This window comes from Oncorhynchus mykiss, chromosome 28 (assembly GCF_013265735.2).
Source record: "Oncorhynchus mykiss isolate Arlee chromosome 28, USDA_OmykA_1.1, whole genome shotgun sequence".
Classification (NCBI taxonomy): domain Eukaryota; kingdom Metazoa; phylum Chordata; class Actinopteri; order Salmoniformes; family Salmonidae; genus Oncorhynchus; species Oncorhynchus mykiss.
Window position 1 is genome coordinate 33927025 of NC_048592.1, and position 26672 is coordinate 33953696.

Sequence of the window (26672 nt, forward strand, 5' to 3'; positions counted from 1 at the left end):
CAATAGGTAAATCGGATTCGGATAGAGGTGACACAAAATCTCATAGAATTGTGAGAATCCTACATACATTATGATTACATTTGATTTTCAATAGGGAAAATGTAGTCCAATAGGATTCCATTAGGATTCTGATAGAGGTGACAACATCCTATAGGGCTGTGAGAATCCTAAAGGATTCTATTGGAAAAATTCCCAATCCTATAGGATTTTTTTTACTTCACATATTTCCCAAGAGAGGCAATGAATGTAGCCTCCAGTAAAAACTAAGTTCATTTATTTTATTCGTTTATTAGTGGCTAATTATCACCAAACAAAATGGTATCTGAATTATAGACAAAATAATGAATAAAAATACAAAACATGTTACAATTTCCGGGGACTTTCAAACACTTTCCCCCAGTCTCCCTAATAGCTGAATTAAGAAACTTCCAATGACAATTACGTGGATATTTAAAAATAAATAAATAAACGTTGATTCAACGTTGTTTACATGTCTTTGAACCAACATGGAATTTCATGCCCAGTGGAATGATACAATAAGTTATTATTTTATTGTTCCTGAAAGTTAGCAGGATATGTTCATTATAGGCCATTAAATACGAGTTAGACTAGACATTAGTCATTATACCGAAATTATCCTACAACTATAAAAGTTGTAGAGAGCGGTCATGTAGCCTGGTGGGCTATACATCACGGACGGCAAGGCCCATCATTACTTGCAGGATACATTACGGGAAATAAAGAGCGTTTAATAAGTTATTTCCTTCTCATAAAAACGTTGTTTTTAATCAAAGTTAGTAGGCTACATAATTTATTTAAAATATCTTGAGAGGTTATTGATAAGAGGGGCCATCTCCGTGGCAGACATGTAAAAACAGGGTTGACATATAGAGCCTCACTACAACTCTAACACACACCAATTCTTTATGTGCAGCAAAACCATTAAAAAACATGCATTTTAACATGCATTTTAAATGCGAAGTATGAGACTTCTACAAGAGATTAAATTATACAATTGTACAATTTTGGGCTTCATGTTGCAAAAAAAAAGGAAAAACAAAATGTTTCATGTAATGATAAAGAAACACTACATACAATAGCCTATTAGTAATCATCATTGGAGGTGATAGGAACTAAAACAACAGAGACCTGAAACGGTTAAACAAAACATCTGTAACATCTGTAGTTCATGTGACCAGCAGGAAGTGAAAGCTAGGGAACGGGTTGTTTTAGGAAACGGGTTTTGTTGATGAACCACTTGTCACAGCGCCATAGACTCACATAGTCACAGTCTGGAACATGATGACTCCTCTACTCTTCTTCGCCTTCCTCCTCCTCTCTCGTCTGCCAGGTAAGAACTGAACTCGGGTCTGGTTTCTCCTGAGACTCAGATGAACTCGTGCTCCACCTCCTCCTGGATCAACAACATTCCAGATGGAGAATCTCTAATGACAGTGTTATGGAGTCCCGGAGAAGGCTTAATCTGGGCCTGGGGAAACATGCTCTAACTTTTTAAACTCTGTAAAAGACACATTTGCTCCTCAGGATATAATGTATATAGTATATAGTGAAGTAAAGGGTAGCTAGTTATTGATCAAACTAATTTAAATGGCTGAGAAGCTCATGTTTTGTATGGTTGAATATGAAAACCATCCAAAAACCATTCTTTCATTTCTACTTGTATAAAAACACATTGTTAGAGCATTTTGATGTTATGATCAGTAAAGTGCTGAAGGGAAGCCATATTGTTTAGATTTTCTGTGTTTTCTTGCACAATATTGTATTTTTTTTTTCAGTTTTCAAACATTTCACTGGCACAAGTGTCCAAATTCATGGCATTCTGTGACAGCCAGTGGAAGTAGAAAGCAACATTCTCCTGTCTCCGTCCTAAGTCCCAGACTGTATTACGCCCTCAAGCAAGCGTGTCCTTCTGGGTTTGAACCTGGCTCGTCTGCACACCGCAAGACTGTGTTAGACCGCAGAGCTAAACTCTAGGAAATAATCTCAGGGAACTAACGGAATATTCAGGTCTCAGGCAAGGGCGAGGGAGAGTGAAAAGGGGCAGGAGAAGAGAGAAGGCAGAGGGGGAGGGAGAGTGAGAAGGGGCAGGAGAAGAGAGAAGGCAGAGGGAGTGAGAAGGGGCAGGAGAAGAGGAAGGAGAAGAGAGAAGGCAGAGGGAGATGGAGAGGGGATAAGGGTGGAGGAAAGTGGGGAGGGGGAAAAGAGCAGAGCTGACAAATCTCACTCATTGACCATGAGACACGCATTTGACCCTCTTTTCACGCTCTCAGAAGAGGGAGTAGGGAGGAGGAGGAAAGGGAAAATGAAGAGGAGAAGGAGAGAGGGGGGGACTGAGGGATGTGAAAGTGACGGTAACTATTTTCAAGAAAAACAAAACCCGAAGTGTCTTATGAAGGCGTGCTATTCCGGGTCACATTCTGTATCCTGCTTTTTTATAGATAGGACAGTTTAGGGCTGCTGGTTAAATATCAACCGTACCAGAGAGGAAACATGACTTTTAATAACATACACATTGACAGACATGTGTTAGGGCTTAATGTCATGGTTAATGACTTCTCTGCTCCCTGCCTGTAGTGTTTTTATGTAGGGTGACCTGGCAGTTGTAGAGGGGTTAGGGGTCAGGGGTTAATGAACTTATCTTCCTGCCTGTAGGCTCTCTCTGTAGGGTGACCACTGTGGGTGATCTAAGGGTTCTGGAGGGGATCAGGAGTTAATATTAGGGTGAATGACATCTCTGCTTGCTGCCTGTAGGCTCTCTCTGTAGGGTGACCACCGTGGGTGATCTAAGGGTTCTGGAGGGGGTCAGGGGTTAATATTAGGGTGAATGACATCTCTGCTCGCTGCCTGTAGGCTCTCTCTGTAGGGTGACCACCGTGGGTGATCTAAGGGTTCTGGAAGGTCGATCGGTGATGATCCCATGCCATTACGGGCCGCAATACGCCAGTTATGTGAAGTACTGGTGCCGTGGCAGTGTAAAGGACCTCTGTACCAGTCTGGTTCGCAGCGATGCCCCACGGGGACCAGCTGCAGCTGGAGAAGACAAGGTGGCCATGTTTGATGACCCGGTACAGCAGGTGGGAGGATCAGATAGTCTCTATTATTAATATCTATTAGGATATATACGTTATTGTACATTTAGTAGAATTGGCTGGTCAGTATGATGTTTAGTAGAATTGGCTGGTCAGTATGATGCTTAGTAGAATTGGCTGGTCAGTATGATGTTTAGTAGAATTGGCTGGTCAGTACGATGTCTAGTAGAATTGGCTGGTCAGTACGATGTTTAGTTGAATTGGCTGGTCAGTATGATGTTTAGTAGAATTGGCTGGTCAGTATGATGTCCAGTAGAATTGGCTGGTCAGTATGATGTTTAGTAGAATTGGCTGGTCAGTATGATGTTATATGTCTACACTGGAATTCTCCAGTCAGCAGCATAATAAAAGGGTTAATAGATGTGTATTTTTCATGTTGTCACAGTGAGCATGATGGTGGTGATGATGATGATAATGTGTTATATTTTATACCCAGGTGTTCACAGTAACAATGACAGAGCTGCAGAAGGAGGACTCTGGATGGTACTGGTGTGGTGTGGAGGTGGGAGGAGTCTGGAGTGCTGATGTCACAGCCTCCCTTCACATCAATGTTATCCAAGGTGAGAGGACACAAGCCCCCCTTCTCCCTGAAGTGTGTACTCATTTGTGCACTCGTTCACGCACCGAGTCACAGTCCCACTCCCCATTCTAACCCCTTCTCCCTTAAGTGTGCACTCATTGGCTGTGTTCTAATTGGCTGTATTCTGATTGGCTGTGTTCTGATCTTATTCACTCCCCCTTTATGCATTTAAAAGCATTAGATTGGTGCAGGCACGGCTGGAGGGAGTGTCCACCATATTCCACCATCTCACTACACCATTCCTTATAAATCTACGAGGGGGAGTGAACGAATGCACACTTCGTCAGAAGGGTAGAGAATTGGAATGTAGCCATTCACATAATGTGTGCACTCGTTTGCTCCTCCTCGGGTATCTGAAGCATTGGAGTGGTGTGCTGGTCTGGTGGTTGTTATAGTATGCTGTGGTAGTTAGTTGGTATGGCTAAACTACATGTTAATCGTAGAGTGTTGTTCTGGTGGTGCTGTACAGGTATGTCTGTGGTGAACAGCATGGTGAGTGGAGAGGAAGGGACCAGCGTCACTGTCCAGTGTCTCTACAGCCAGGGATACAGGTACGACTTGACATCACCTCTGTAGCAGGGCTGGAGAACTGCTGTCCCTGGAGAGCTACTGTCCTGTAGGTTTCACTCCAACCCTCATCTAACGCACTTGATTCAAATCTTTATAAGCTGAATCAGGTTAGTTACAACTGGGGGTGGAGTGAAAATGGACAGGAGGGTAGCTCTCCAGGAACAAGGTTAGAGTGAAAACGGACAGGAGGGTAGCTCTCCAGGAACAAGGTTGGAGTAGAATCCTACAGGAAGGTAGCTCTCCAGGAACAAGGTTGGAGTGAAAACGAACAGGAAGATAGCTCTCCAGGAACAGGGTTGGAGTAGAATCCTACAGGAAGGTAGCTCTCCAGGAACAAGGTTGGAGTAGAATCCTACAGGAAGGTAGCTCTCCAGGAACAAGGTTGGAGTAGAATCCTACAGGAGGGTAGCTCTCCAGGAACAAGGTTGGAGTAGAATCCTACAGGAAGGTAGCTCTCCAGGAACAAGGTTGGAGTGAAAACGGACAGGAGGGTAGCTCTCCAGGAACAAGGTTGGAGTAGAATCCTACAGGAAGGTAGCTCTCCAGGAACAAGGTTGGAGTAGAATCCTACAGGAAGGTAGCTCTCCAGGAACAAGGTTGGAGTAGAATCCTACAGGAAGGTAGCTCTCCAGGAACAAGGTTGGAGTGAAAACGGACAGGAGGGTAGCTCTCCAGGAACAAGGTTGGAGTAGAATCCTACAGGAAGGTAGCTCTCCAGGAACAAGGTTGGAGTAGAATCCTACAGGAAGGTAGCTCTCCAGGAACAAGGTTGGAGTAGAATCCTACAGGAAGGTAGCTCTCCAGGAACAAGGTTGGAGTAGAATCCTACAGGAAGGTAGCTCTCCAGGAACAAGGTTGGAGTGAAAACGAACAGGGAGGTAGCTCTCCAGGAACAAGGTTGGAGTGAAAACGGACAGGAGGGTAGCTCTCCAGGAACAAGGTTGGAGTGAAAACCTACAGGAGGGTAGCTCTCCAGGAACAAGGTTGGAGTGAAAACGGACAGGAGGGTAGCTCTCCAGGAACAAGGTTGGAGTGAAAACGGACAGGAGGGTAGCTCTCCAGGAACAAGGTTGGAGTGAAAACCTACAGGAGGGTAGCTCTCCAGGAACAAGGTTGGAGTGAAAACGGACAGGATGGTAGCTCTCCAGGAACAAGGTTGGAGTGAAAACGAACAGGAGGGTAGCTCTCCAGGAACAGGATTGGAGTGAAAACGGACAGGAGGGTAGCTCTCCAGGAACAAGGTTGGAGTGAAAACGGACAGGAGGGTAGCTCTCCAGGAACAAGGTTGGAGTGAAAACGGACAGGAGGGTAGCTCTCCAGGAACAAGGTTGGAGTGAAAACGGACAGGAGGGTAGCTCTCCAGGAACAAGGTTGGAGTGAAAACGGACAGGATGGTAGCTCTCCAGGAACAAGGTTGGAGTGAAAACGGACAGGATGGTAGCTCTCCAGGAACAAGGTTGGAGTGAAAACGGACAGGGAGGTAGCTCTCCAGGAACAAGGTTGGAGTGAAAACAGACAGGGAGGTAGCTCTCCAGGAACAAGGTTAGAGTGAAAACGAACAGGAGGGTAGCTGTCCAGGAACAAGGTTGGAGTGAAAACGGACAGGATGGTAGCTGTCCAGGAACAAGGTTAGAGTGAAAACCTACAGGAGGGTAGCTCTCCAGGAACAAGGTTAGAGGGAAAACCTACAGGAGGGTAGCTCTCCAGGAACAAGGTTGGAGTGAAAATGGACAGGATGGTAGCTCTCCAGGAACAAGGTTGGAGTGAAAACGGACAAGGAGGTAGCTCTCCAGGAACAAGGTTAGAGTGAAAACGAACAGGATGGTAGCTCTCCAGGAACAAGGTTAGAGTGAAAACTAACAGGAAGGTAGCTCTCCAGGAACAGGGTTGGAGTGAAAACCTACAAGAGGGTAGCTCTCCAGGAACAAGGTTGGAGTGAAAACCTACAGGAGGGTAGCTCTCCAGGAACAAGGTTGGAGTGAAAACCTACAGGAGGGTAGCTCTCCAGGAACAGGGTTGGAGTGAAAACCTACAGGAGGGTAGCTCTCCAGGAACAGGGTTGGAGTGAAAACCTACAGGAGGGTAGCTCTCCAGGAACAGAGTTGAAGTGAAAACGGACAGGGAGGTAGCTCTCCAGGAACAAGGTTGGAGTGAAAACCTACAGGAAGATAGCTCTCCAGGAACAAGGTTGGAGTGAAAACGAACAGGAAGGTAGCTCTCCAGGAACAGGGTTGGTGTGAAAACGAACAGGAAGATAGCTCTCCAGGAACAAGGTTGAAGTGAAAACCTACAGGAGGGTAGCTCTCCAGGAACAGGGTTGGAGTGAAAACCTACAGGAAGGTAGCTCTCCAGGAACAAGGTTGGAGTGAAAACCTACAGGAAGGTAGCTCTCCAGGAACAAGGTTGGAGTGAAAACCTACAGGAGGGTAGCTCTCCAGGAACAAGGTTGGAGTGAAAACCTACAGGAGGGTAGCTCTCCAGGAACAAGGTTGGAGTGAAAATCTACAGGAGGGTAGCTCTCCAGGAACAGGATTGGAGTGAAAACGGACAGGAAGGTAGCTCTCCAGGAACAGGTTGGAGTGAAAACCTACAGGAGGGTAGCTCTCCAGGAACAAGGTTGGAGTGAAAACCTACAGGAGGGTAGCTCTCCAGGAACAAGGTTGAAGTGAAAACCTACAGGAGGGTAGCTCTCCAGGAACAGGATTGGAGTGAAAACGGACAGGAAGGTAGCTCTCCAGGAACAGGTTGGAGAGTTCTGCTCTATAGAGTAGATAACCAAATCAAATCAAAGTTAATTCATTGTGCACACAGTTTAGCAGATGTTGTAGCGGGTGCAGTGAAACGTTTATGTTACTAGCTTCTAACAACGCCGTAAAAAGTAAAACAAGTACACAAATAATACAGTAAAGCATTTAAATCCTGAAATGTCAGAACAAATCCAATTAACCCAAATAGCACTGTAACAGTAATGAAGATGCAGATAAATTTACACAAGATATACTAAGAATGATATGTACAGATATATACTAGGAATGATATGTACAGCAGTAGATATACTAGGAATGATATGTACAGCAGTAGATATACTAAGAATGATATGAACAGCAGTAGATATACTAGGAATGATATGTCCAGCAGTATATATACTAAGAATGATATGTACAGCAGTAGATATACTAAGAATGATATGTACAGCAGTAGATATACTAAGAATGATATGTACAGCAGTAGATATACTAAGAATGATATGAACAGCAGTAGATATACTAAGAATGATATGTACAGCAGTAGATATACTAAGAATGATATGAACAGCAGTAGATATACTAAGAATGATATGTACAGCACTAGATATACTAAGAATGATATGAACAGCAGTAGATATACTAAGAATGATATGAACAGCAGTAGATATACTAAGAATGATATGAACAGCAGTAGATATACTAAGAATGATATGTACAGCAGTAGATATACTAAGAATGATATGAACAGCAGTAGATATGCTAAGAATGATATGAACAGCAGCAGATATACTAGGAATGATATGTACAGCAGTAGATATACTAAGAATGATATGAACAGCAGTAGATATACTAAGAATGATATGTACAGCAGTAGATATACTAAGAATGATATGTACAGCAGTAGATATACTAAGAATGATATGAACAGCAGTAGATATGCTAAGAATGATATGAACAGCAGCAGATATACTAGGAATGATATGTACAGCAGTAGATATACTAAGAATGATATGAACAGCAGTAGATATACTAAGAATGATATGTACAGCAGTAGATATACTAAGAATGATATGTACAGCAGTAGATATACTAAGAATGATATGAACAGCAGTAGATATACTAAGAATGATATGTACAGCAGTAGATATACAGTATATAGAATACCCTAGTATTAGAACTCCTGCTCCCAATGTGCCTTGTGGCAGAGAGAGTACATCTACAGTAGGCCTGGGATTTTGGTGCAGTTACCAGTAGGATTGTGGGTCTGTGTCTGTCTGTCTGTGTGTGTGTTGTCAGGCAGAGTGACAACTGCTGGTGTCATAGTGACTTGTGTGTGTGTGTGTGTGTGTGTGTGTGTGTTGTCAGGCAGCATGAGAAGCGTTGGTGTCGTAGTGGTGACTGGAGCTCCTGTCTGGTGACAGACGGTGAAGGGCGGTATGAAGACCAGGCAGTAGAGATCAGAGATGACCTGACCAAGGCTTTCACTGTCACCCTGAAGGGACTGGCCCGGAGAGATACAGGTCTGGAGAATATAACTCATAATAAATAATATACCATGGTGCAGTTATGTGGATTTTGATGATGAAGACAATTATCTATATATTATACTGTATCTGCAGGCTGGTAATGGTGGTGGCTATTACCATGGTGATATTCTAATGTATCTGCTGGTAATGGTGGTGGTTATTATTACCATGGTAATATTCTAATGTATCTGCAGGCTGGTAATGGTTATTATTACCATGGTAATATTCTAATGTATCTGCAGGCTGGTAATGGTTATTGTTACCATGGTAATATTCTAATGTATCTGCAGGCTGGTAATGGTTATTGTTACCATGGTAATATTCTAATGTATCTGCAGGCTGGTAATGGTTATTGTTACCATGGTGATATTCTAATGTATCTGCAGGCTGGTAATGGTTATTGTTACCATGGTGATATTCTAATGTATCTGCAGGCTGGTAATGGTTATTGTTACCATGGTAATATTCTAATGTATCTGCAGGCTGGTAATGGTTATTATTACCATGGTAATATTCTAATGTATCTGCAGGTTGGTACCGGTTATTCATATTCTCATGTGTGTGCAGGCTGGTACTGGTGTGCTGCAGGACAGCAACAGGTGGCTGTCTACATCCTGGTCACTCCTCCATCCACAACAGGTATATGATTAGATATGATCGGCTGAATCAGGAGTTAGAACAAGCAGGATTAAGAAACCTGTTGTGTGTGTGTGTGTGTTTGTGTTTGTGTTTGTGTGTGTGTGTGTGTGTGTGTGTGTGTGTGTGTGTGTGTGTGTTTATCCCGCAGCGCCTGCTCCTACAGTTACGTCCCCACCAGAAGAAAGCCCTCAGTCTGTTCCTGTGTCTCCTCTTCCCAGACACATAGCTAAAGGAGCAGACCACCAAAGGTAACACTGCAGACCAGGGAGGGATAGGTAACCATGGGTAGAAGTTACCACAGCTATAGGTAGCCCTGTGTGTGTGTGTGTGTGTGCGTTGCAGGCCACTATGGGAGTTTCCTCTGATGGTGTGTGGAGTTTTGTTCATCTTGATGGTTCTGGTGCTGCTGCCATGGAAGATACTGGACCAATACAGTGAGTCCTCTCCTGGGTATAGTGGGTTTATAAACACACAGAAGGCATGACATGGATATCACATTGGAGGTTTCTAGTGAACAAAATGCAGTCCTTATTCATAGCTAGTTCATGGAAATGTGTCCTGTTACAAGTTACATTGACGCCGTTTGCTAGTATACACTGGAATGAGCATATTATATTGCTCCTAAGCTAAACCTCACCATTTCTTTCCAGACAAAACCCACAGGACAAGACAGGCAGAGCTGGAAGCCAGAGTCAGTGTAAGTCCACTACAACTATCAGCTGATCCAGACTCAGTGTAAGTCCACTACAACTATCAGCTGATCCAGAGTCAGTGTAAGTCCACTACAACTATCAGCTGATCCAGAGTCAGTGTAAGTCCACTACAACTATCAGCTGATCCAGACTCAGTGTAAGTCCAGTACAACTATCAGCTGATCCAGAGTCAGTGTAAGTCCACTACAACTATCAGCTGATCCAGACTCAGTGTAAGTCCACTACAACTATCAGCTGATCCAGAGTCAGTGTAAGTCCACTACAACTATCAGTTGATCCAGAGTCAGTGTAAGTCCACTACAACTATCAGCTGATCCAGAGTCAGTGTAAGTCCACTACAACTATCAGCTGATCCAGACTCAGTGTAAGTCCACTACAACTATCAGTTGATCCAGAGTCAGTGTAAGTCCACTACAACTATCAGCTGATCCAGAGTCAGTGTAAGTCCACTACAACTGTCAGCTGATCCAACACACAAGGGGTGTATTCATTGCACCAATTCTGTTGCAAAATGTTTAGTCTGTTGCGAAACATTTTGCAACATAAACCATTTACTCCAAACAGAAAATGCAAATGAGTTTCTATTGTACAAGGTCCCTCCTCGTTTCGTTTGCTTCCGTTTGTTTCTTAAACAGTAAACAGTTTCCATAATGGATAATTCCATAATTAAACACCTGTGAGTTGACTGACTGAACCCCCCCCCCCCCCCCTCCCCAGGACCCCCCAGGTGACGACTGGCAGAACACCTCTGTCGTCTTCCTCAACTCCGCCTCACAGAAGGTGTACGGTTTCTGACCCCGCCCACCCTCCAGTCACCTCTGACCTCTAACTTCCACCTTCAATCTCTGGCCACCTTTCTTCAGAGCTGGACGCCATGTTGCTGCCTCTAAATATTCCATCCATCCAACAATATGTTCAGTACCATGCTGTATGATCCTGACCTTTGGTACAGACCTGCTAAGTACCACAAATGGTAATAATGTTAGTTATTGTGATCATTACCTGACATGTTAAATAATGTTACAATGTTTACTGAAATCAGTGTGTATATAATCTACTGTAACTGTTTGTTTTGTATTACATATTTACACCTTCTATAAAAACATTTTAAGAAAGAATTACAGGAAAGGAAGTAGTTATTATGGTTCTCAGTATACTGGTTGGACAGGTTGGTACAGGAAAGGAACTAGTTATTATGGTTCTCAGTATACTGGTTGGACAGGTTGGTACAGAAAGGAACTAGTTATTATGGTTCTCAGTATACTGGTTGGACAGGTTGGTACAGAAAGGAACTAGTTATTATGGTTCTCAGTATACTGGTTGGACAGGTTGGTACAGAAAGGAACTAGTTATTATGGTTCTCAGTATACTGGTTGGACAGGTTGGTACAGAAAGGAACTAGTTATTATGGTTCTCAGTATGCTGGTTGGACAGGTTGGTACAGAAAGGAACTAGTTATTATGGTTCTCAGTATACTGGTTGGACAGGTTGGTACAGAAAGGAACTAGTTATTATGGTTCTCAGTATACTGGTTGGACAGGTTGGTACAGAAAGGAAGTAGTTATTATGGTTCTCAGTATACTGGTTGGACAGGTTGGTACAGAAAGGAAGTAGTTATTATGGTTCTCAGTATACTGGTTGGACAGGTTGGTACAGAAAGGAACTAGTTATTATGGTTCTCAGTATACTGGTTGGACAGGTTGGTACAGAAAGGAACTAGTTATTATGGTTCTCAGTATACTGGTTACTACTTATTTTCCCACAAAGGTTGAATAGGCAGAGAGCTCTGTAAATATTGTACAACATTTTGTTATTCTTTTGTGTCTTTTTTTTGTTGCATTTAAATATAAAAGTGGTTTGACTGCTCTGGGGGATAATCAGTTACATCTCGTGGTCTTGACTCCGAGTTGCAGAATTGGCTGGCTGTTTGGATTCAAATAATGCAGATCCCTAATTTATGGTTTCATCTATCGTCAAGAATTACAGCAAGTACTGCATACTGAGTCTAGAGATGACAGAAGAGGCTCAGGTACTGTTCATAAAGTTACTGGGTCAACTCCCCTGTGTCAAACACTTGGGCTTTTTTAAAAATCCATTCTCACCTCTCTCCCATATATCATTTTTTCAAAAGGTCAAAGTTCATAGAGGAGAATAGAGAGAGTAGAGTGACCGTGGACGGAAACGCGTTTGCTTGAAACGTGACGGCCCTCCTCCACTAGCGTGTCATTAGGCAAATGGCGTTTACACGGGTGGATCCCAAAATAAGTGTAAAGGACACAAAACAAATGAAGTTATTTTTGCAAGACATTTCATAGATACAAAAATAAGTAGCATATTGGTTTAGAAAACGTGTGCTGGTTTTTCTCCTGACAAAACAAAAGCTGATTCACAGGGGGTGTGGCAGATGTCAAAACTCTTCTGTGGTAGGATACACTTGTTTCCTTGCCAAAAGGAGGATATTGAGGAGGGGAGGATGACACACTCTTCAACCACTTATCAGTTTCCACGTCACGGAGGAGAGGACCGTCTTTTGCACAAACAAGAATAAAAAAAATAATGTTTTAATTAACTAGGCAAGTCCTTTAAGAACAAATTCTTATTCACAATGACGGCATACCGGGGAGCAGTAGGTTACTTGCCTTTTTCAGAGGCAGAACAACAGATTTTTACCTTGTCAGCTCAGGGATTAGTTCCAGCAACCTTTTGGTTACTGGCCCAACGCTCTAACCACTAGGCTACCTGCCGGGATTCACAAAGCAGGTAAAGCCAGAAAATGTAATACATTGACAGTAGCGTCTTAACCAATTTAAATATGTACCGTCATCACCATCACCTGTGCCTTGCTTGGTTTATTCAAATGGTCCATCCTATCCAGAATCCTTGGTACGTCCCTACCCCCCACTGAAGTTGACATTTAAAATGGTTAAGGGTTAATGGAAAAATATATATATATATATTTAAACTAGACAAGTCAGTTAAGAACAAATTTCGGCCTACACCAGCCAAACCAGGATGATGCTGAGCCAATTGTGCGCCGCCCAATGGGACTCCCAATCACAGCCAGTTGTGATACAGCCTGGATTCAAACCAGGGTGTCTGTAGTGACGCCTCAAGAACTGAGATGCAGAAGGTTAGGATAAGGGCTAAGATTAGGGGTAGGTAAGGGTTAAGATTAGGGGTAGGTAAGGTTAGGGTAAGGGCTAAGATTAGGGGTAGGTAAGGATTAAGATTAGGGGTAGGTAAGGTTAGGGTAAGGGCTAAGATTAGGGGTAGGTAAGGATTAAGATTAGGGGTAGGTAAGGATTAAGATTAGGGGTAGGTAAGGTTAGGGTAAGGGCTAAGATTAGGGGTAGGTAAGGATTAAGATTAGGGGTAGGTAAGGTTAGGGTAAGGGCTAAGATTAGGGGTAGGTAAGGATTAAGATTAGGGGTAGGTAAGGTTAGGGTAAGGGCTAAGATTAGGGGTAGGTAAGGATTAAGATTAGGGGTAGGTAAGGATTAAGATTAGGGGTAGGTAAGGTTAGGGTAAGGGCTAAGATTAGGGGTAGGTAAGGATTAAGATTAGGGGTAGGTAAGGTTAGGGTAAGGGCTAAGATTAGGGGTAGGTAAGGATTAAGATTAGGGGTAGGTAAGGGTTAAGATTAGGGGTAGGTAAGGTTAGGGTAAGGGCTAAGATTAGGGGTAGGTAAGGGTTAAGATTAGGGGTAGGTAAGGTTAGGGTAAGGGTTAAGATTAGAGGTAGGTAAGGATTAAGATTAGTGGTAGGTAAGGTTAGGGTAAGGGCTAAGATTAGGGGTAGGTAAGGTTAGGGTAAGGGTTAAGATTAGGGGTAGGTAAGGTTAGGGTAAGGGTTAAGATTAGGGGTATGTAAGGTTAGGGTCAGGGTTAAGATTAGGGGTAGGTAAGGTTAGGGTAAGGGCTAAGATTAGGGGTAGGTAAGGTTAGGGTAAGGGCTAAGATTAGGGGTAGGTAAGGTTAGGGTAAGGGTTAAGATTAGGGGTAGGTAAGGTTAGGTAGGGTAAGGGTTCAGATTAGGTTCACTGTAGGTACGTCCCAAGGATAAGTATACATTGTATGCGTTGACCTCTGCATGGTATCTTCGGAGATGCTGCGTGAGCCCATTTAAAGCCCTACGTCCAGTTACATCCAGACAACACAAACAAAAGTGTCAAATCTCTATTTGAGATGTAAATGGTATGTCATCGAACTGCCCAGCCACAATTTTTGCGATCTCACTTGTTTTGGAGAAACGTATCCCGTCATCGATACACTTCCTCTTTCAGCAGTTGTAGAGGCACAGCAAAACATGAACAAAGGCTTCAAAAACACCCATAAAGCAATGCTCTCAGTCGTGATGCAGCTCTTTAAAAATGTTGTACACATGAAATTGTATTACATTCACATTATTAGTTTCCATGTTGTGCGACTCCAGCGATAGCAGAACAACTGGATGGGGGAAACCGCATGGGTCGCACATAATGGAATAGAAAAGTTTGGAAGTTGCGGATAAAGGGAGGTGCAAAAAAAAGTGTCTGGTGATTTCTAAAACATGCCATTTAAATCGAAAATTGAAATTTATATAAAGTGAACTTCCTGTTTAACGGATCGACAGGAAGAAAGCCTAATGTTCCAAGTTACTTCATGTTTCTTAGCGCACCCAAATGTCAATGATCAGCCATACATATACACCCTGCCTTTCATGGGGCAAAACTTAGAGCGACATCAGGTTTTGATTAAAGAGAGATCAGTAGTCTCCAACCCTCAACAGGCTCAAGAACACTAATGGACGATTTACTTATTCCCCACCTGCAATATGGGCACAGCTGCTAAAATGCCACAATTAAAAAGTTAGTCCGTTATTAATTACAGCCACGTCCTTTTTGTATATTTTCCCAGAAACGGAATGCCCTTGTTTGTGCAGAAAGGAAGACAGGTAGTCTGGGTAGAAGTCTTAAATCAATACATACATACTGAGTGCACAAAACGTTGTCACCTTCCTAATATTGAGTTGCTACACCCCCCCCACCCATACAAAAAAATGTATCCCAGAAATGTTACATAAAACAAAAAATTCTCTCAAATGTTTTGTACACATTTGTTTACTTCTCCTTTTCCAAGATAATCCATCCAGCTGACAGGTTTGGCATATCAGCAAGCTGATTAAACAGCATGATCATTACACAGGTGCACCTTGTGCTGGGGACAATACAGGACCACCCTAAAATGTGCAGTTTTGTCACACAACACAATGCCACAGATGGACGCATACGACAGCGTGATACAGTGACTTCTCACAGCCATTGAATAGCAGTGGGACAACATTCCAAAGGCTACAATCAACAGCCTGATCAACTCTATGCGAAGGAGATGTGTCGCGCTGCATGAGGCAAATGGTGGTCACACCAAATACTGACTGGTTCCGATCCACGACCCTACTTTATTTTTAAGATATCTATGACTAACAGATGCATTTGTGTATTCCAAGTGATGTGAAATCCATAGATTAGGGACTAATTGATTTATTTAAATTGACTCATTTCCTTACATGAACTGCAACTCAGCAAAATCTTTTAAATTGTTGCATGTTGCATTATATTTTTGTTCAGTGTGTGTTCCAAAACGTGACAAAAATCCAATATTGAATATCAAGAAATAAGGTTGGTGAAGACAGATTTGAGGTTATACACACAAACATGTCTAAAACATGGGTTACGAGGACTCATTACTCATTACATCATACATGAATGGCATGTTTAAAACATGGGTTATGAGGACTCATTACTCATTACATCATACATGAATGGCATGTTTAAAACATGGGTTATGAGGACTCATTACTCATTACATCACACATGAATGGCATGTTTAAAACATGGGTTATGAGAACTCATCACATCATACATGAATGTCATGTTTAAAACATGGGTTATGAGAACTCATCACATCATACATGAATGGCATGTTTAAAACATGGGTTATGAGAACTCATCACATCATACATGAATGGCATGTTTAAAACATGGGTTATGAGAACTCATCACATCATACATGAATGGCATGTTTAAAACATGGGTTATGAGAGAACTCATCACATCATACATGAATGGCATGTTTAAAACATGGGTTATGAGAACTCATCACATCATACATGAATGGCATGTTTAAAACATGGGTTATGAGAGAACTCATCACATCATACATGAATGGCATGTTTAAAACATGGGTTATGAGAACTCATCACATCATACATGAATGGCATGTTTAAAACATGGGTTATGAGAACTCATCACATCATACATGAATGGCATGTTTAAAACATGGGTTATGAGGACATACATGGAAATCTGTTGACAGCAACAAGCAGAGTGCGGGTGCAGCAGTTCGTGGGAGAAGGATGCAGTGTGTCGCAGGGATGAGCAGTGTGGCTCTCTCTTATTGCAGGACTTTTGAGAAGAATCACCTTCCCAGGCAGTTTATTGAGTGTATTTGGACATTCATATTGCAATGTACAGCCTTACCTATGAAGTGTGCACCCATGATATTGGGGTATCCACCTACTCAGTGACACCAACAGATTACAATTCTGATGAGTTGATAAATATTATCGGCGTAGCTCTTATTGCGGATCTTTAACTGTGGGAAATCACTTCACTATTCAGCCTATTGTGCGCATCAAGCATTCGTTTTGGACTGTGAAGTTAGGCAATAATAGCTATGGACGCTAATATTTGTGTAAACTTTTGGAATTGTAATATGTGGGCATCACCGTGTAGGGTTGTAGGCTGACATCCCATTTCATGGGAGCATACTCGATAGGTGTTGTCAAACTTGTTCCATGGAGGTCTGAGTGTTTGCAGGGTTCACACTCCTCCTATGTACTTGATTGATGAATGAAGGGCACTAAAATTAGTAAGAAAGTCCACTAACCTGGTTGTCTAGGTCTTAAATTGGAAGGAAAACCCAGCAGACACTAGGCCCTCTATGGAATGAGTTGGACACCTCTGCTCTATAGGCAAGGCTCTACCGTTCAATACGAGCAATGACCAAATTACCCCACAAATGACCCCTGACCTGCTGGACCTTCTGATATGGTGACGCATCTTTTCATATGCCGCCATAGCATTTTAAAGTGGCCTTTTGTCCCCAGCACAAGGTATACAATACATTAAAAATATACACACACAATAGTGTGTAGAGCAGTATTCAACTCTTAGGCCACGACATCCAGAGCCAGCTGGATTACTGTTCTACCTGATAATTAAATTGCACTGGTCACGTCTAAAGCAGTCCCTGATTGAAGGGAAATAATTCAAAAACGGAGTGGAACTGGCGTTGAGGTCAAGAGTTGAGTTTGAGGGGTGTACAATCACCTCCCCCCCTTTTATTGTGAGATCCCTCGCTGTACAACCTCTATAATTAGAAGTTATACTAACATACTCTGGAACACAGTTCATATTAGATGAGAACCATGGAGGATTGGTAAATGAACAGATGAAAATAAATGCTGGATAGGTTGAGGGATGGATCAGTTTTAATATTTTGCCAGGTATTTTATCTTTAGTTTTAAAATACCTTTTAGTCTTAGTCTCATTGGTCATTTCATCCTTCGTTAGTTTTAGTTATCAGTCCACGGAAACCGTGGACAATGTGTAATTTTTTTGTTGTTGTTGTTATTATCAGTCGAATAAAACCCTGGACAACTTGTCTAATTTTAGTCACAAGTCAAAGCATTTTCCCCCCCATTAAATAATGAATATTTCAGTGCTAAATATCCTCTGAGTTTTATCATGTGTACATGCGCGCACGAGAGCAGCAACACAGATTAATGAATAACGGCGTACAAAGCAAAAACAGCCTACATGAAAGTAAGAGAGGGAGTAAACATTGTTTCTCGTTGAGATTAGTTACAAGTCATGTGTCCTGGTGCCTTGCTTCGCGTCAGTTGAAAAGAGTTAGGAGTGAAGTGGGAGCTGTGTGGGAGGATAGCCAGGCAGATCAGTTCAATCAGACCGTGCAACTGAAAGATATCAATTCCGCAAACAAATGTCCCACTTTTCTCCAATCCTAAGCACGCAGAATATTTCATACAATCCTTTTATTGGAGAATTGACATCTTATCTTGGCAAAGGACAAATGCTCACTAACGGGGATGCAAACAAATGTGGACAAAACGAGAGAAATACGCTTTTTTTGTGAGTATGGAACATTTCTGGGGTCTATTTCAGCACATGAAACATGAAACCAACACTTTACATGTTGAGTTTATGTTTTTTCCAGTGTAGAAACAATACTGTTTACTCCCTCTTACTTTCATGTAGGCTGTTTTGGCTTTGATCACATCAGAAGCCCCATCTTCCCAAGTGTGCCATTATTCATTCTTCCGTGTTGCCGAGCGCGTTATTAGCCTCAGGTGGAATTCTCTAGTCATTTTCGTAGACTAAAATGAAAAGTACATTTGTAATAGTTATCATCCCCCCCTCTCGTAATCATCATTATTTTAGTCATGAAAATAGGTAGTTTTCGAAATGAACACATGAAGGATGGATTAAGGTTGAGTGTTTAGGTATATTGCAACTTTAGCAAATGATGCCGATTTTGTGTTGATAGCCACCTATTGTAATCATTACTGAAGCAAAGGTATTGATACTCACGTTTGCACTTCAGTCCCTGCCACCTTAAGAGGTGAGAATGGTCCTCGGCAAAGACAGTCTCTATTCCAATTTTGGTTTCAACGGTGTCATGCTTTGGGCACTGTGGAGAAAATAAAATTGGGAAATCGATTATTCAGAAAATATCAAATCTTCAAGAACTATCCCCACTTAAAAATAGTGAATGCATCACTTTACCCCACCCCCCTTTAATCCATACCTTCAACTGAAGGATGAGAATCATGACATTTGATAAACCTCTTCTTATTTGATCATCTTATCCACAGTTTCCACTGCTCACAGTGTTGGTGGTTACACTTTCCCAAACTCATCAAATTAGACCACCCTGCCTCCCCATCATTACAGTGCCATAACGATGATTTGAAATGTTACCTAAAACCTATGTTCAATTTGTTACCTTGTGCAGGGCCCTATACAATCTGCATTGTGGAGATTAAAATGGATCAAATACAATTTTAAAAAAGCTGTAGGAAAGCAACTAAATGTATTGAATTAATCAGCTTGTTAATCGTTAGGAACAAAATGAGTCAGTGACTTATTTTCCTGCAGCTTTCTTAAACGGCACAGGAATACCTGTGTGCGCGCGCACACACACACACACACACACACACACACGATTTACAAGGGCTAATATGGTGTTGAATTACATGAGTACATATTTAGAAAAATGTTATGACATACATTTCAATCACACTATAACTCCTGCTTTCACTAGCCTCTCACCTTTGACCCAGACTCCCCCTCTAGCTCATCCTCCATGTTGCTGTGCAGTAAGGGGTCCTCTGAAACAGATGTTGAGGGGGGTTCTCTGAAACAGACATTGAGGGGTCCCTCTGAAACAGACGTTGAGGGGGGTTCTCTGAAACACCTGATGGTCCCCTCCCCAAAAATGCATTGCATATCACCACTTGTTACTGTTGCCAAACCCATCAAGGCCCTGATTGGTGAAACACTGATCCATTCACATACCTTTTTGTCTGGCCAGGTTAGGACACACACACACAATGCTTTTAATATATTTAACATACATTTGACATACAGTTGAAGTCGGAAGTTTACAAACACTTAGGTTGGAGACATTAAATCTTGTTTCTCAACCACTCCACAAATTAGTTGTTAACAAACTAGTTTTAGCAAGTCGGTTAGGACATCTACTTTGTGCATGACACAAATAATTTCCCCAACCATTGTTTATAGACAGATTATTTCACTTATAATTCACTGTATCAAGATTCAAGTGGGTCAGAAGTTCACATACACTAAGTTGACTGTGCAGCTTGGAAAATTCCAGAAAATGATGTCATAGCTTTAGAATGTTTTTTTTCTGATAGGCTAACTGACACCATTTGAGTCAATTAGAGGTATACCTGTGGATGTATTTCAAGGCCTACCTTCAAACTCAGTGCCTATTTGCTTGACATCATGGGAAAATCAAAATAAATCAGCCAAGACCTCCACAAGTCTGGTTCATCCTCGGGAGCAACTTCCAAACGCCTGAAAGTACCACATTCATCTGTACAAACAATAGTACGCAAGTATAAACACCATGGGACCGTCATACCGCTCAGGAAGGAGACGCGTTCTGTCTCCTAGAGAGGAATGTACTTTGGTGCGAAAAGTGCAAAACAATCCCAGAACAACACAAGGACCTTGTGAAGATGCTGGAGGAAACAGGTAACAGGTACAAAATTATCTATATCCACAGTAAAACGAGTCCTATATCAACATAACCTGAAAGGCCGCTCAGAAAGGCCGCTCAGCAAGGAAGAAGCCACTGCTTCTTTTTGTGAAGCCACTTCACAAAATAGATGGCTTCATGAGACAGGAAAACTATGTGGATATATTGAAGCAACATCTCAAGACATCAGTCAGGAAGTTAAAGCTTGGTCGCAAATGGGTCTTCCAAATGGACAATGACCCCAAGCATACTTCCAATGTTGTGGCAAAATTGACAACAAAGTCAAGGTATTGGAGTGGCCATCCCAAAGCCCTGACCTCAATCCTATAGATAATTTGTGGGCAGAACTGAAAAAGTGTGTGCGAGCAAGGAGGCCTTACAAACCTTACTCCGTTACACCAGCTATGTCAGGAGGAATGGGCCAAAATTCACCCAACTTAAAGTGGGGAGCTTATGGAATGCTACCCAAAACATTTGACCCAAGTTCAACAATTTAAAGGCAATGCTGCTAAGGTGTATGTAAAGATCCGACTTCAACTGTACATGATTACATTGCACATGTTCATTTATATTACAGTTATCTTCACCAGGGATTTGAACTCACAACCTCTTGGTTCACAGCATTCAGTTCTTCCTGCTAGGCCACCATGTATGTGTCAGTAATCAGTACATTTGACTATTTACTTTTTTATTATATATATATATTTTTTAAACTTTTATTTAACTTGGCAAGTCAGTTAAGAACAAATTCTTATTTACCCCGGCCAAACCCAAACCCGGACGACGCTGGGGCATTTGTGCGCCGCCCTATGGGGTTCCCAATCACGGCCGGTTTTGATACAGCAGCAGGTCTGTAGTGACGCCTCTAGCACTGAGATGCAGTGCCTTAGACCGCTGCGCCACTCGGCATTGATTTGATTGACTCATTTGAACAATGTAAAGGCTTCTCAGTCGTTGTCTAATGTTGGTGGGGCATATTAACCTGTTTTAATAATACTCAAATCAAATGTTATTAGTCACATGCGCCGACTACAACAGTAAGTGTGCATAGCGCATTCGGAAAGTATTCAGACCCCTTCCCCGTATCTATATTTTGTTACGTTACAGCCTTATTCCAAAATGGATTAAATAAATATAAATCTTCTGCAATCTACACACAATACCCCATAATGACAAAGCAAAAACAGCTTAGACATTTTTTGCTAATTCATTAAAAATAAATGACAGAAATACCATATTTACATAAGTATTCAGACCCTTTGCTATGAGACTCAAAATTGAGATCAGGAGCAACCTGTTTCCATTGATCATCCTTGATGTTTCTCCAACTTGATTGGAGTCCACGTGTAGTAAATTCAATTGACTGGACATGATTTGGAAAGGCTGAGGGGGGAGGTTGAGGGTAAGATGAACGGAGAAAGTTCCCGAGAGATCCTTAATGAAAACCTGCTCCAGAGAGCTCAGGACCTCATACTGGGGCGAAGGTTCACCTTCCAACAGCACAACAACCCTAAGCACACAGCCAAGACAACACAGGAGTGGTTTCAGGACAAGTCTCTGAATATCCTTGAGTGGCCCATTCAGAACCTGGACTTGAACCCGATTGAATATCTCTGGAGAGACCTGAAAATATCAGTGCAGCAACGCTCCCCATCCAACCTGACAGAGCTTCAGAGGATATGCAGAGAAGAATGGGAGAATCTCCCCAAATACAGGTGTGCCAAGCTTGTAGCGTCATACCCAAGAAGACTCAAGGCTGTAATCGCTGCCAAAGGTGCTTCAACAAAGGTTAAAGGGTCTGAATACTTATATAAATGTGATTTCTGTTTTTTATTTTTAATAAATTAGCAAGAATGTCTAAACCTGATTTTGCTTTGTCATTATGGGGTATGTGTAGATTGATGAGAGAAAAGATTGATTGATGAGAGAAAAAACCCATTTAATTCATTTTAGAATAAGGCTGTAACGTAACAAAATGTAGAAAAAGTCAAGGAGTCTGAATACTTTCCGAATGCACTGTATATACAGCCTGAGACTTGTGCAAAAATAAATATTCCTTCCTAGGCAGAATTCGGATTAAAATTGCATTTAAACTTGCTCTACTGGTGGTCTGTGTGGTTTGTCCTTCTGCTGCTCAAAAATGTAGCCAAAATATAAACAGAGTAGAATTATTAACCAGAATTTCAGTATGCTGGTCTGTATATCAGTTATACTTCCGTTTTCAATTTCAATACTGATGCAATTTGCACATGACAAACACTTGCACAATATGGCAGAGCCTGACCAAACAGCAAACATTCCCAGCTGATTGCAGGAAACGTGCCTCGGTCACTTACTACAATCGGTTACATTTGGCTGTTGTTTACATATTGTGCAACACATGCAATGATTCAAGAGATTGAAAATAGAAGCGGCAGAAACTCAGGTAAACAACACTTTCCTGTGGATTTATCTCCACCTCCTACCGTCAAAAAGGACCAACAACATGTACAACATTTTGGCTTGTAGACATTTTTGCGTCTTTAATTTTTTTTTTGACTGGTAACCGTGGTAACACTGTTTAGGAAAACATGTATCCTTTGATACAATAAGTGTACAGCAACACGTCTAGAGCCCGTGATCACATATTAAACCCTGAGAGAATGCCCAATCATTTTCACTTTCGCGGTGTTATTTCTCTTATTCAAAAAAAACAACTTTTAAACGGCATCAATTATAAAGATATTATAATATATTCTGCTTCTTTAGTTAAATGATAGAATGACGATGTCATTGTCCTTAATATGAACCATATATATTTACAATCAGTGATGTGGGTGGGGGAGTTATGCTTATTGTGTAGCTGCGGAGAAAAAAAAAAATGTTGTCCTGAAGGTCAGTAAACATCTTCATCAGCAGCCTAAGAGCAGTTATATAGTGCAGCCTTCTGTTTCCCGAACAAATACCAGTACTGGTACAGTAAAAACCAGTACTGGTACAGTAACAGTTAATACCATTACTGGTACAGTACATACCAGTACTGGTACAGTACATACCAGTACAGTAACAGTAAATACCAGTACTGGTACAGTAACAGTTAATACCATTACTGGTACAGTAACAGTTAATACCATTACTGGTACAGTTAATACCATTACTGGTACAGTAAATACCATTACTGGTACAGTAAATACCAGTACCGGTACAGTAACAGTACAGTCAATACCAGTATTGGTACAGTAAATACCAGTACTGGTACAGTAACAGTACAGTAAATACCAGTATTGGTACAGTAAATACCAGTACTAGTACAGTAACAGTACAGTAAATACCAGTATTGGTACAGTAAATACCAGTACTGGTACAGTAACAGTACAGTAAATACCAGTGTTGGTACAGTAACAGTACAGTAAATACCAGTATTGGTACAGTAACAGTACAGTAAATACCAGTACTGGTACAGTAACAGTACAGTAAATACCAGTATTGGTACAGTAAATACCAGTACTGGTACAGTAACAGTACAGTAAATACCAGTACTGGTACAGTAAATACCAGTACCTGTACCATAAATACCCAATTGACTGGTACCATAAATACTAGTACTGGTACAATAAATACCAATACTGGTACAGTAAATACCAGTACCTGTACCATAAATACCCAATTGACTGGTACCATAAATACTAGTACTGGTACAATAAATACCAATACTGGTACAGTAAATACCAGTACCTGTACCGTAAATACCAGTACCGGTACAGTAAATACCAATACTGGTACAGTAACAGTACAGTAAATACCAGTACTGGTACAGTAACAGTAAATACCAGTACTGGTACAGTAACAGTACAGTAAATACCAGTACTGGTACAGTAAATACCAGTACCAGTTCATACAATCTTGGCTGAAGCAAAGGCAAAACCCATACAATTGTCCCTCTTTGATTTTTCACTTGATTTTTTACTGTTGACAAGCAATTGAGGCTACGGATTGTACCTGTAATATTCCCCCTGAGCTTCTCCCTCCATCCAATGTGTACAATATGAACAAGCTGATCTGTGTGCATGTCACAGACAGGGCTCCACAACCCACCTGGCAGCAGTGGAGAGAGACATTACTGAACAAAGCAGCACTATTTCTCTCAATATGCTGGTATTCATAATTCCATAATACAACAGACAAGTATGTACACACCACAAACACTCACTGGCCACTGGCTTCATCCAGTGGCCAAATAGGGAAACAGCAGCCTGGCTTCCCGAAACACCTTTAGTTTCTTCACCTAATTGCCTCCACACACCTGGTTCAGCTTTGTTATTGACTGAGTGTACAAAATATTACGAACACCTTCCTAATATGGTGTTGCACCCCCTTTTTGCCCTGAGAACAGCCTCAATTAGTTGGGGAATCCACAAGATGTCGAAAGCGTTCAACAGGGATGCTGGCCCATGTTGACTCCAATGCTTCCCACAGTTGTGTCAAGTTGGATGGATGTCCTTTGGGTGGTGGACCATTCTTGATACATATAGGGAAATGTTAAGCTTAAAAAACCCAGAAGCATTGCAGTTCTTGACACAAATCGGTGCATCTGGCAACTACTACCATAACCCATTGAAAGGCACTTACATTTTTTGTCTTGCCCATTCACCCTCTGAATGGCAAACATACAGTCGAGGCCAAAAGTTTTGAGAATGACATAAATATAAATTTTCACAAAGTCTGCTGCCTCAGTTTGTATGATGCCAATTTTCAAATACTCCAGAATGTTATGAAGAGTGATCAGATGAATTGCAATGAATCCCCCAAAAACATTTCCACTGCATTTCAGCCCTGCCACAAAAGGACCAGCTGACATCATGTCAGTGATTCTCTCGTTAACACAGTTGTGAGTGTTGACGAGGACAAGGCTGGAGATCACTCTGTCATGCTGACTGAGTTCGAATAACAGACTGGAAGCTTCAAAAGGAGGGTATTGCTTGGAATCATTGTTCTTCCTCTGTCAACCATGGTTACCTGCAAGGAAACACGTGCCATCATTTCTGTGCACAAAAAGGGCTTCACATGCAAGGATATTGCTGCCAGTAAGATTGCACCTAAATCAAACATTTATCGGATCATCAAGAACTTCAAGGAGAGCAGTTCAATTGTTATGAAGAAGGCTTCAGGGCGCCCAAGAAAGTCCAGCAAGCGCCAGGACTGTGTCCTAAAGTTAATTCAGCTGCGGGATTGGGGCACCACCAGTACAGCACTTGCTCAGGAAAAAAAAAAGCTTGTCCGGAGAAGACAAGGTGAGCGCTACCATCAGTCCTGTGTCATGCAAACAGTAAAGCATCCTGAGACCATTCATGTGTGAGGTTGCTTCTCAGCCAAGGGAGTGGGCTCACTCACAATTTTGCCTAAGAACACAGCCATGAATAAAGAATGGTACCAACACATCCTCCGAGAGCAACTTCTCCCAACCATCCAGGAACAGTTTCCTGACGAACAATGCCTTCTCCAGCATGATGGAGCACCTTGCCATACGGCAAAAGTGATAACTCAGTGGCTCGGGGAACAAAACATCAATGTTTTGGGTCCATCGCCAGGGAACTCCCCAGATCTTAATCCCATTGAGAACGTGTGGCCAATCCTCAAGAGGGTGGACAAACAAAAACCCACAAATTCTGACAAACTCCAAGCATTGATTATGCAAGAATGGGCTGCCATCAGTCAGGATGTGGCCCAGAAGTTAATTGACAGCATGCCAGGGCAGATTGCAGAGGTCTTGAAAAAGAAGGGTCAACACTGCAAATATTGACTATTTGCATCAACTTCATGTAATTATCAATAAAAGCCTTTGACACTTATGAAATGCTTGTAATTATACTTCAGTATTCCATAGTAACATCTGACAAAAATATCTAAAGACACTGAAGCAGCAAACTTTTAGCCATGAATGTACACAATCCATGTCTCAATTGTCTCAAGGCTTACAAATCCCTCTTTAACCTCTCATCCACACTGATTGAAGTGGATTTAACAATTGACCTGGTCAGTCTGTCAGGGGTATCAAACTCTGCCTAGTATCTGCAGGTTTTAGTTGTATCCTTTAAATACCTAAACAACCAGGTGAGGGGCGTTCCTTACTAACTAGTGGCCTAGTACAAGGGAGGAGAGAAAAACCTGCAGATTCTGGGACCTCAGTGGAGAGTTTGACACGGTCTTTGTCATGGAAAAAACATGTCCTGTCCACTCAGTGTATAAAAGGCTAAGTAGATAAAGCCAGGTGGCAAGAGTCAACTGTGTGTTGCTGTCAGTAACCAGCCCCTGGATTATCGATGTAAGATTATCTTTTTTTGGAAGAGGACCTATTTATGTAATTGACACACTAAGCTTGGGGTAGATGAAAAACAGGTCATTTGAAATGCATCATTTCATTCAAGCACCCACAATTCATGCAAATAAGACCGAAAACTCAAC

The 26672-nt window shown here is 41.8% G+C and overlaps 1 protein-coding gene across 1 annotated transcript; it reads left to right on the plus strand.

Annotated features, from left to right (window-relative positions):
• Positions 1-1194: 1194 nt before the first annotated feature.
• Positions 1195-11003, plus strand: LOC110509044 (CMRF35-like molecule 3). The gene is made up of 10 exons (XM_036966765.1): positions 1195-1351; positions 2872-3095; positions 3547-3670; positions 4160-4241; positions 8373-8527; positions 9101-9172; positions 9321-9420; positions 9515-9606; positions 9823-9869; positions 10603-11003. The coding sequence occupies exons 1-10, from the start codon at positions 1300-1302 to the stop codon at positions 10678-10680; spliced, it is 1026 nt and encodes a 341-aa protein (XP_036822660.1). The 5' UTR covers positions 1195-1299; the 3' UTR covers positions 10681-11003.
• Positions 11004-26672: the final 15669 nt, after the last annotated feature.